This window comes from Macadamia integrifolia, chromosome 11 (assembly GCF_013358625.1).
Source record: "Macadamia integrifolia cultivar HAES 741 chromosome 11, SCU_Mint_v3, whole genome shotgun sequence".
Classification (NCBI taxonomy): Eukaryota; Viridiplantae; Streptophyta; class Magnoliopsida; order Proteales; family Proteaceae; genus Macadamia; species Macadamia integrifolia.
Window position 1 is genome coordinate 24,735,397 of NC_056567.1, and position 12,895 is coordinate 24,748,291.

Below are 12,895 nucleotides of genomic sequence, written 5' to 3' on the forward strand. Positions count from 1 at the left end.
TCTGACCAAGGTTTCCCTACTGCATCTCACAGTATGATAAAACCATGCTCTTTCTCTCACATAATGCACAAACTCAAGGCTAAATTATTTCTTAAATCAATGATAATGGGTATGATCCCCTACTTTATGTAAACTTCATGGAAAAAAGCAAAATAGGACACCCCTATGTATGGAGAGAGAATCCTTTACAATTGAAGTCTCTTTTCAAAATAGAAGCTATTCTAGAACATTACAAAATAGAAACTGACTTAAACCCTTAATATTTGGGCTTATAAAATGGGCCCCCTTACCATAGTAAACTCAAAAATATGAAGCCCATGGCCCATACAACCCATTGGGCACTCAAATTAAGCCTATCGAACCATTCTTGATCCAGTTTGATGGCCTGGTTTGCTACTGGCCTTGTTCTTCTGAACTGCATTTCTGAGGTACCATCAACTGATTCAAACGTGTAATTTATGATTCTTGAAATTAAATAGGAGGCCTAAATGGAGTGAGACTGTACCAATGGTCTCCTCCTCAATCCCTAATTTTCTTGTTTCCTTTATTTTTACGGCATTAAGCTGTGGTACTTGGAGTCATACTTAAAATTTAAGGTTCCCATTTTGATAAAATTTTTGATTTTTGTTTTGCAAATTATACTTTTCAATTACTGAAACTACATTGTATGGCTGCACATGATCTTTCTCTTGTTTTTTTTTTATCAGGATGCTGTACGAGCAATTTGCAGTGAGGTGGAAGTTTTAGTTAGGAAATGTGGAAAACCTAAGATGATTGAGGCGATCAAACTACCTCCTTCTGAGCTATATAGGCATGTTGAAGTATGGTTAATATCACTCCTTTTCTGATGAAGCATACAGGGGCATGCATGCATATGTTTCAATAATTTGCATGTCATTATTCCTTCCAGTGTTAAAATTTTCGGCGTAAATTCTTATCTACTTGCTTGGAAATTCAGCAACATTCTTTTTGTTTGTTTGGACTTGGTAGATGGACAAGAGTAGGTGCTGTTTGATTTCCTGTCATGTGGTTGTATTCTACTTTTGATGATGGAATGTGTAGTGTGTTTCATTTAGTCTTGCTTCTAAACTCGGACTTCTTTCCATTTGATAGCTAGAGTTGTCTCCTTTCATTGCTTGATTCGCTGTGTTTGTCTTTGTTAACAGCAGTGTTCAGGGCTGAATGCTTGGATGGATCGATTCTCCACCCCAAGCTGTATATTATAATAAAATAAGAAAAGAAGAAATAAAATTACCCATATGGCCCCCTCTAGGCTCTAACCGACTCTACTAGTTAGAAATGGTAGAGGGGGAAAAACCCTAATATGCCCCTATCGCATACATATTTCAATACTCCTCCTTAGGTTGGGGCATAGATGTCACATATGCCCAACTTGACTAAAGCAGGATGAAAAACTTTCCCCCCTAAACCCTTAGTGAATACATTAGCTAACTGATCACAAGACCTCACAAAGGGTACACAAATCAGCCCATCTTCTAACTTCTCCTTGATGAAATGCCCGTCAATCACCACGTGTTTGGTGTGGTCATTCTGTACTGGGTTGTGAGCAATGATAATTGAGCCTTATTATTGTAATATAACATCATAGGGAGACAGGCAAGAACACCAAGGTCTTGGAGCAAACCTCGGAGCCATAACAATTCATAGATTCCTTGTGCCTTTGCACAAAACTTTGCTTCAACACTGGATCTTGCCACCAAAGTTTGCTACTTGCTATGCCAAGTTACAAGATTACGTCCTACAAAGGTACAATATCCTGAAATGAATTTTTGGTCAGGAGACCCGGCCAATCAGCATCAGTATAAACCTCAACTTGTAGATGACCATGAGGACATAAATGATCCCTATCCTTAGAGCTGACTTCAAATATTGAAGAATGCGAAGGACAACCTCCATATGAGAAGAATAAGGATCATGCATGCATGGCTTAAAGTATCTCCAATACCAATACGATAGATACCCTCCGATACATATCTTAAATTTAGCCGACTGATACAGTGACGGAGTGACCAATACCAATACTTTAATCCTTGATCTTTAGCATATATTTGTGTATCTCTGATACGATACGTATCTTAAATTTAGCCGATCGATACGACGACTGATACCGATACTTTAATCCTTGCATGCATGAACTGAGTTACGAAATCACAGAAATAGTAATATTTGGCTGTGTATGGGAGAGATAAATCAGTTTGCCCACTGGACGTTGATTACGACCCTTGTCAACAGGTTCACCCTACTTGTCCTTGAGCCATGCATTGGCATCCAAAGGTGTATTAGAAGGATGATAGCCAAACAACCCAGTCTCAGATAATAGATCTATGACATACTTCCTTTGAGAGAGAAAGATGCCTTTAGTAGAACGAGCAAACTCAATCCCAAGAAAGTACTTTAGCTTTTCAATATCCTTTATTTCGAACTCCCGTCCGAGAAAACTCTTCAACAAGCTAATCTCATCACCGTCATTTCCAGTTACTACAATATAATCCACATAGACTATGAGAATGGTGATCTTATCACTGGATCTTTTAGTGAACAAAGTGTGGTTAGCATTGCTCTGCTTATAACCCTAAAAACCTATAGCCTTGTGAAAGCTCTCAAACCATGCTCATGGTGACTGCTTTAGCCTATAAAGTGCATGCTTCAATTTGCAAACTTTATTTTGGTTTTTGTCACAAGAGAAACATGGTGGAACATCTATATAAACTTCCTCATTAAGTTCTCCATGGAGAAATGTATTATTTACATCAAGTTGCTAAAGATCCCATCCTTGATTCACAACACATGATAGTAATACCCTAACAATATTTAACGTTGCAATTGGAGCAAGAGTTTCCTGGTAATCAATCCCATATGTTTAGGTGAACCCTTTAGCTACCACTCTTGCTTTATACGTATCCACAGTGACATCCACCTTTTGCTTCACCCTAAACACCCACTTACAACCGACTGGCCTTTTCCCAGGTGGAAGAACCACTAGTTCACAAGTGCTTTTTTTTGTAAGGATTTTATTTCTTCCATCATTGCAGCTTTCCACTTTTCATCTACAAAAGCTTCTTGGTAGTTCTGTGGAATAGGAACAAAAGAGAGGGAAGAAACAAAAGTACGATAAAAACTACTGAGTGAGTAATAAGAAACATCATGGGATATGGGATGTTGAGTTCAATACTTAGTACCTTTACGAAGAGCAATAGGTAACTCTGAAGAAGTATTGTTACTGTCATGACCCAAACCCAGATACAAGTAAGGGTATAGCCCTCGTGGGCATTTGGTCAAATGATCCAAAATATTCACCAAAATCAAGCATATTAGAACTTGTAACAAATCAAGTCTCCACAAAAATAATCAACCATTGCTATAAATTTTAAGTGCTTCTATTGGTGGCAACCCTAAGATATGTCCCAGTTAAAAATGCAAAATCCATATTATTAGAGTTTACCTCTAAAAGACATCACTACATCCCTTTAAGAAAATAGAAACAAAACAAATAAAGACGGCTTCGAGTCTCTCTTGAAATCCGCTCCAAGCATACCTTCATCTCAATTATCTGTGATATTAAAATAATGGATTAAGCTCAACATCTCAGTAAGAGAAAATAGTAAGAACACATCACAGGGCAAACAATCAACCAGAAACAACGGTTAAAACAAACAGTTTTAGTTTTTCAAACCACACTTTTAATAAAACATGATCATTTAAAATTATCCCTTTTATCATATTTTTGCCGGCACTGAGGGAAATAAGCTACCACCGCCCATAATACGAGAGGGAAACATGGCCCCCACAATCACACGATCACACAATCACACTGTCGTCACCATTTTGTGATTAAATATACACCATTGTGCATAGTGGGTATAAGTCACGCGGCTCAATGGGACACCCCTCTCTAGTCTGGTACGGAGTAGTCTATTTACCCTTACACATTCTCTTTTCACACTTTCACAACGTCACCGTTCATAAACTCACTTTCTTTAAAAACATGAACATAGATAAAACCTCCACGTAAGAATCAACATCAATATACATCACACTAATAGTCACCTTCATTAAATATCAATCTCTCCGATAAACTCATGTCACACATAAACACAATTCAAAAAGTATAAGTCAGCACATATCAGCGATACAAATACACCGAACATCACATCATACAATCAACCCATAGACATGTGGTGTAATCCCACTATAATCCACTTACCTCAACCTGCAAGTCTCCTACTTCCACCCTTCGAGCTCTGAATGCTCAAGTAAAATACAACCTGCAATTAATTACATATCCCATTAATCTCCTAGTTCAAAACTAATTCAAATACCTCACTTTCTCCTTAAAAGTCGACCCAAAACTCAACCCTCCTAGACAGAGGTCAAACTCTAGGAAACAATTCCCCTCGACATGTATTATCACCCTTCCGAAGATGAGAATGATTAGTTAAGTGATTGTTTGATTTGTGTCCCATATGAAGAAACCAACATCTCCAACTTCGGAAAAGACCCCTATTGGGTCCCAAAAGAAGAACCAGAAGAACCAACAACTTAAATTTAATTAAACTAAGGACAAGGATAAGAGGAAGCTTCATTACCTGGAGTGAGCAGAGAAGTAGGCACCAAATTCCCCTTCCTCTCCCTTTCTTTCTTTCTTGCTCACGATTCTGCTTTCTTTCCTTCTGTCTCTTTCTTTTATATAGCCCATGCCCTTTCTCATCTCAACTCTCTCTCCTCTCTTCTCTTCCCCTCATGTCTCTCTCTCTTCCTTATCTCTCCTCACTCACGTCTCTCTCTTTTCCCCCTCTCTCAACTCTCTCTCTTTCTCTTTTATCCTTATCTCTCCTCACTCACGTTTCTCTCTCTTCCTTATCTCTCCTCACTCACGTCTCTCTCTCTTCCCTTCCCCCTCTTCTCTCTCTCCGACACTCATACGGTTTGTCTAAAAGGGGTGGGGTCCGCAAAGAATGTTTTAAAAATAAAAGAAAAAAAATCAATTAAATAAATCCCCCTTACTATTAACAAGACTTGAACCTGGGACCTCTAGATAGTCAAGGTACTAACCGGTAGGCTAACTCATCAAGTCATTAAATAAACCCTACCTTTAAATATTTAAGCAAGCTTAGAAATTAACATAAAAAGATATATATTCTAAGGTTCCAAAATTGAGGCATTACAGTTACCAAACGGAGTTATAGGCTCTAGCTTTGGTTCTGACAATTGAACTAGTAAAGATGCAGTAGTGGTAGTGCTGGTTTGGAGTTGCTTGTTTCTTGTGAAACCCCTATGATTGACTTGAAGGTTTGAATCATCAATCTATTTTTGAAATTCGCCAATGGTCTTCTGAACTGGAGTAATCTCCCCCTGAACTTGACTCTCTGAAGGAACACTGGAAGACAAAACATCAAGAAATGTCAACAACACATCTTCATTTAGACTCCCCCCTAAAGAAGTGTTGGCGAATAATAGGAGACCGATTCATGAGTCATAAAAGATATCATCCATATTGACCATAGTACGACGAGAAGGTAGATAGTAACACTTGTATCCTTTCTGAGTAGGAGAATATCCCAGAAAGATACAACGGAGTCCATGTGATTCTAGTTTACTAGGAGATCAAGTATCCCGAGCATAACAGACAACTGAAGATCTTAGGCAAAACAATAAAGGTGGAAGACCCTTGTAGAACCTCAATAGAAGTATGGGAATCAAGGATCCAAGTAGGCATACGATTGATGAGATAGGCATCAATGAGTACAATGTTACCCCAATATTGAGAAGGGGCATGACGTGCAAACATAAGAGCTCGAGCAACTTCCAATAGATGGCGGTTATTTCTTTCTGCCACTTTATTTTGAGTAGGTGTGTTGATACAACTGGTCTGATGAATGATTCCTTGATCAGCAAGGTAATTTTGGAACTGACCCTCCATGTATTTCGTTACCATTATCACTCCGAAGGATCTTCACATTGTCATTGTACTGAGTCTGAACCATTTTGTGGAACCGCTGAAATTATTGGAATACTTCACTCTTATATTGCATCATATATACCCAAGTATTGCGAGAATGACATTTAATAAAGAAACAAACTACTGATGACCAGAATTGGAAGTACAGTGAGAAGGACCCCACACATCAGAATGTTTCATATGAAAAAGGGTAATAATTTTTTTATTCAATGGTAAATAAGTAAAATGAGTTTGTTTTTCCAAAGCACATGCTTCACAAAAAAACTCATCTTTATTACATTCTGAAACTAACTTAGGAAAAACACGGGACAAAGTTCCTAGAGGAGGATGACCCAATCGACAGTGCCACTGATAGAGTTTTGATGAAGTTGAATTTAGTTGATGAAGCTGAGAAGGTAATGCTGTAGTAGTAGGACCACCACTATCAAGTAAATAGAAACCACTATGCACCTTACCATATCCAATTGTTGTCCTCGTTGCCAGATCCTGAAAGACACAGTGGGAAGGAAAAAGGTTTACTTTACAATTCATATCTCTAGTAAGATTACTAATAGATAAAGGATTAATAGTAAAGTTTTTTTGGATGCATAAAATATTAAATTATGAGAGGAAAATGATTTACAAAGGGAGGAAAAAGGGGGTAGGGGAGAGGCAACAACCGACAAAGAAGGGGGAGCAAACCCAAATAAATGGAAGGGGGGGGGACAACCTCAAAGAATCAAGCCATTGCTACAGGGGGAAGAATGGAGGAGGGGAGGCCCTAGGAGACATCAATGAATCTGTTCCTTGGGGTATTTCTAATCGTGCGGTGGTAGAGGGAGGCTAACTTAGAGCTAACATCACAGTAGATGGCATTCCAAATCATATCAAAAGAACGGGATTTTGACGTCTATTACAGAGATTTCCCTCTAGCTAGAGGTGGTATATGGTGGCACAAAAGGCAAGCTTTCCGGCAGTGTCGCATGTGGTGGAGCCAACAAACATCATATCAACTTGAATCCATTCTCGACTAAGGGGGAGGATCCTTTTGCTAGAAGGTCAGCAGTGCCTGAGGACTCTCTTCAAGATGATAGAGGAGAAGGTGCAGGAGAAGAAGAGGTGGTCCACATTCTCAGACCCATTCAACAAAGATAGCAAAAGGGGGGACCTGGAAGTGGCGATACTGCGATAGTTGAGAAGGGACTATGTCAGATGGTAGTTAAGGATAGCATGCCAAGCTGTGAAGCTGTGGCGAGGGATATGACCTTTAAACCAAATGATTTTGTGCCAAAGAACAAGAGGGCCTTTGGATTGAGCTTAGTCCCAAGCCGAGTATGAGGTGAACGTACCTGTGGGGGAAGGGGACCTGAAGATTTTGTCTTCTCTTCCCCTATGGCTAGGGGGGAGGTGTGGAGGGAAGACCAGATGTTTGCGGGGGGGTGGAGACCAGTCACTATTAGAGATAATGGAGGAGATAGAGGCATTTCTACCCAAACTAGAGGAGTGAATGAATCTAGGGCTGATGATAGAGAGGAGGATACCTGAGGGGTGCCAACGGTTAAGCCAGAGGGATGGGAGGTGCCATTACCAATGAAAGTGGAGATTGGTCTAAGGGCAGTGGGTCTCATGTTGAGGATGTTGCACCAGACCCAAGAGGTGTCAGGGCTAGGAGAAACAGTCCAGAGGGAATCATTCTTGAGGAGGGAAGAGTAAACCTAAAAGACCCAAATGGTATTTTGCTTGGACACGATCTTCCAGATGAGTTTGAGGATACCCACCGTGTGGACTTCCTTAATGCGTCTTAATCCCAACCCTCCTTCCGATTTAGGGAGGCATGAAGAAGCTTAGCTGATAGGGAGTCAGTTCCTTTTCAGAGGAAGGAGAAGATAAGTGATTCAATGGCTTTGGTGATGCAGCGAGGGAGAGAAAAAACACTAGATCAGTAGAGGTACATAAACTGGAAGACAGATTTGACAAGCTCAACGTGCCCCACATAGGAGAGGAGTTTGCTTTTCCAGAGTTGTAGCCTTTTCCTCATGAGGTCAAGCATAGGGGGTGCACTGAGGGGCCGAAAGCCTAGCGGGAATGAGAGGAAAACAAGGTATTTAATAGGGAGAGAGCCAAGTGAAAAGCCCATAAGATGCAGGAGTTGAGCTTTGCAAGCTTCCGAGATTCTAGCGATGAAAAGACGGGATTTGAGAAGATTGATTTTAAGGCTAGAGACTTAGAGAGGAATGTGTAAAATAGAGGATAATGTGATAGATGGAGAGCAACAAACAAAATCCTTTCTAGAGACAGATGAGAGGGAACCGTTGGCAACTCGAACTTTATCTCTGCCTGAGGTGGGAGAATATTGGTGAAATAGGTTAGATGACCCAGTCATGTGATTAGTGGCACCAGAATTAATGATCCATGGATTGGAGACTACCAATACATAGTTAACACAGAGTAAAATACCTAAATGAGCAAAGTTGGAACCTGAAGGAGTGAAAGAAGTGGCAGGAGTTGATGCAGTGGAAGCAGTAGGAGCCTTTATTAGTTGATGGAAAGCTTGAAGTTCTTTATGGGAGAGGCCATTCTCTGTAGGAGTAGGTGTTGCAACTGTCTAGATGTGATTGGCCTTGTTGTTGGTCTCATGAGTGGCGCGCTTAGCCTCAAAATCAGCAGGTTTCACATGAATTTTCCAGCAAGTAGCTTTGGTGTGATATGGTTTATTGCAATGCTCCCATTTAGCAATCTCGTTTGAGATTATCACCAGCGCAAGAAACCCATCAGATATGGGATTGGAACTGGAACTAGTCTGTAAAGCAGATCCATCAATAGTAGGATGATGGAGCATAGCAACACGATGGCTTTCTTCAGTATGAACAAAGACAAAAGACTGCTCCAGTGTAGGAAAAGGGGATCTTCTAAGCACTTGAACACGGATCTGATTGTATTGAACAGTTAAACCGGACAAAAAATCATAAACTCTGATCTTGTTCACATGCTTGTGGTAGGCGGCAATGTCGGGTACATTGGTAGGCTGGAAGTCAGTATAGTGATCTAGCTCTTGCCACAAACTATGGAGCTTTGCATAATATTGGGAGATGGATAACTCTTTTTGAGTGGTGTCATGAATTTTCTTACGGAGTTCATACACTTGTGTATCATTTCCCACTTGGCCGTAGGTATCCTTAGCAACAGTCCATATTTGACTGGCAGTATCCAACAACAAATACCCTTTAGCAATATTTGGTTGCATGGAATTTAGTAAAAAAGACATTACCAGAGAGTCATTAGAGATCCATCAATCTTGAGGAGGATCAGTTGTGGGTGGCTTCACTGATGTACCAGTGATGTGTCCTATAAGTCCAGATCAGAAATAGTCAAATAGGTAGATCTGGATCACATTAGGTAATTGGTTCCATCAAATTTGATGGAGGTAGCAACGAATGGGAGGTACTCATTTTGGCCTCGGCAATCAGCACCTGAACTGGCAGTAGTAACATCTGACATGATGGGATCTGTACAAAAATCAACTCAAATGGGAAGAATTCCAATATCTCCAAAACTTGCCATCAGAAACAGCTCAGACTAGGATTGAGTTCTCCAGTGTAGGTGATGAGAAACTCCTTAAAAAATTAGCTGCTTCTTTGATCAGTTAGGGTTTTGGGGGAAAACCCTAAAAACCTGGAGAATATGCAGATCACCCACAAAACCCTAGCAAAAAGGGCCATAGGTAAGGTCGAACTCCTCTTTAGGGGTGATTAGTATCTCCTCCAATAACAACTTCATCTGAGAAGGGGAAAGCTTCCAATCAATGGAGTCAGGGTTTTGAAAAATCCCTAAATCTTGAAATCGCAGATGGGGTGTAGTCTTCTTCAATCTTGCAAGACTTATAGGTGCTTCCCGTAGGTGCAATACTTGATCTTCAACAAGAGGAGAATTGATCTTCTAGGTTTGAGGTAGACTCAATCTCCAAACTAGAAGAATAAAAAAATTGCAGATAGGGGACAACCTTCCTATCGATTCTTGTAGGGTTTTGGTTTTTCTATCTCATTGAGGTGAGATATATGGAAGTAACTAGATTCATAAGAATCACCTCATTAGTGTTGCCCTGTTAGGGTTTAGAAGGACAAAGGAAGAGGGGAGAAGATGAAGGAAAAGGGAGGAGGGTTTGCGAGAGAGAGAGAGGAAGGAGAAGCTGAAAACCTAGATCAGATTTGGAGGCTCTAATACCATATTAACAGCAATGTTTAGAGCTGAATGCTTGGATTGATCGATTCTCCACCCCAAGCTGTATATTTATAATAAAATAAGAAGAAATAAAATTACACATATGCCCCTCTAACTGACTCTTCTAGTTAGAAACGGTAGAGGGGTAAAATCCCTAATATGCCCCTGTCGCATACATATTTCAGGATTCTTAGAATCAGAATCTGTAGTATTTAACATGCTTTCTTATACTGCATTGGTAGCAGAAACTGAACGGAGAAGCATATGTGATCAATTAAAGTTGAAAAGTTTGTCTCTCTTCAACTATCAAAAGGGTGCATAAACACATTTTATCCTAAGATTGTATAATTTGGTGGGTGGAAAGGAAGGGAATGATTGCCCCATACTTTGAAATGGTAGTTGTTCTATTGCCTGGGCTTTTAGTAGGAGATTCGATGCTGCAGAAGTATGATGAATGCATGCACTTTCTTAAACTCTTGTAGCAATTTAGATATTATTATCAAAGGAATTGAGAAGCTTTGAAAGATGGGATCAAGTGTGAAATTCTGAATTCATGTTACAATTTACAGCTTTCTTTGTTTCTAAATGACTGAGAATGGGTTGTTGCTAAGATTTTGGGAGGCTGTAGGAGAAAAGATTCCTAAAACAAGATGATTTGCCATTTTTTCTGTATATAGAGAGGGAATCCCCTGGATGTCACCTCCTAAACCTTTCACACTCGCTCTCTATTTTTTGCCATGTGGACAAGATGATTTGGCATTTTTTTTTTCTTCTGTAGATAAACAGGGAATCCCCTGGATGATGTTATCCGGAGAGCCCCTAATGCAGGAGTAGATTACAAGAAATAAACTACCCCAGCAGGTTTTAACCCCAAGAACTTATGACCCACAGAACTTTATAACCCACACAAGACCCAACAAAACAGATCCCAAAAATTAACAACCTCCATGGGTGGAATTACAATCAAAGATACTTAAGAAACAAAACCATAAACAAGACCAGGAAACACGGAAATAAGGCCATTAAATAAAACCCCAAGGATACAATACCAATGCAGGAGCAAAACCAGCCCAAAACCCAACCTGATAGGAGAGAGAAAGACTTGCTATAGAGCTGGAGAGAGAGAAGAGGTGCGGCCAAGCCTGTAGGGCTCCAATTGAGCTGAAAATTTGGTCGATTGTAGGGCCCACCAAGGGTACAAAAACTCCTAAATATGAAGATCTTCTGACGGCTGGTTATGGAGTTATGCGCTTTTTTGATTTTTAGACCTAGGAGAGAGAATCTGAAGAATTCTGTAGGAACAACTACTTGTCTTCTTCAGATAACCTTCAAGAGAGGATCGATTGATCTTCTTAGAGTATAGAACTAGTCCTCCAAAGGATTTACAGATCAAATCTCAAACTTGGGCAACAATGAGGGTCGATTGGCTTCAAGAACAAGAACTCTTTGGCTGGCCGATTCTGATTTTGAATGCTTTAATAGGTTTGAACTTCTAATAACAGTAAACAGAAAATAGCAAGAAAATAAATTGATTACAATAAAGAAGAAACAAGGGAAGTGGGACAGGAGGTGGCTATCTCGGCCTAGGCTTCTCACCCACAGCTATCCCGGCAGCTCTAAGCAATTGATTTCAAATCTTCTTTATTCAAATCTGAATTTATGACTATATAGGCTCTTCTATTTATAGAGGGCAGAATAACAATCAAACTACAACTAGGAGTTAGTTTCCAAATAGGACTAGACACTCCTAGTACACTTAGGACTTCAAATAGAACTAGGACTAGACTTTAAACTCCAACATGGAGTAGGAGTGTAGGACTAACTAACTAATAGTCCATATAGGACTTTACAACCAACCAATGGCCTAATGGGCCTTTATTGAATTAAATAACAACTAATTAAGCTAATGAATTAAATCCCGTTTTCCTACCTTCTACCTATATTTTAGGCCTATTAAAGTGGCCCATTTCAAAGAAAACCCATGGGATCAAAGGCCTAACACATATATAACCCAACTCAAGGCTTATTTGCAATAAAACAAGCCCATTAAGTGACTTATCTACATCAGCCCCGCTTTTTCAAAGAAAAATTTTCAAGTATTGAAATAACAAGTGGAGAAGTTAGAGTGGTTTGGAATTTAACACATACATCCAATGAGTTTTGGGACTAATCCAGCTGCCACGTGGCAATATAGCGGACATGTTAGAAAGGGTTCCCACAATAGGCGTGTAGAAACCTTGCTCCATTTCCTCTCACATCCCATGGAGGAGCATGTCTAAGTCTGGTTTTGCTGGTTATGTCTGTTCTGGTTGTTCCAAGCATATGTATAGGCAGTCTGGTGTGGGAAACACTAGACGCATGGGCCAATGGGTGGGTGCGTGGGAGCCTCTTCAGTGCACAGCAGGGTTTTGGGGGGGCTGTGTGGTCTTTTCGGGCCTGGCTTAGTCTGGGCATTTCCTATGCCAAACTGGCAGGTTTCTTTTTCCCACACACACATATATATATATATATATATATATACACTCCAGCTTGAGGGTGAGTGTTAAGAATACTTTTTTAAAGTTGCTGGTTATTAGTGTTTATTAGTTATTGTCTACCATAGGGGTATTTTAGTCTTTGTATGTTACTATTTTAGGTTTATGCGAGGATATACATAGACCAAAGGTATATTTGCAAGTATTATGAATAAAATGGCTGCCGGTTTTTTTTTTTTTTTGG

General features: G+C 39.9%; 1 protein-coding gene across 1 annotated transcript in view; it reads left to right on the forward strand.

The window, feature by feature from the left end:
- The window catches only part of LOC122093014 (polyribonucleotide nucleotidyltransferase 1, chloroplastic), an 80,786-nt gene that overhangs the window by 31,690 nt on the left and 36,201 nt on the right, over positions 1-12,895 (forward strand). Inside the window, exon 9 of the mRNA XM_042663287.1 lies at positions 708-821. Within this exon, the coding sequence (XP_042519221.1) occupies positions 708-821 (114 nt within the window). The remainder of the gene's footprint in view (positions 1-707; positions 822-12,895) is intronic.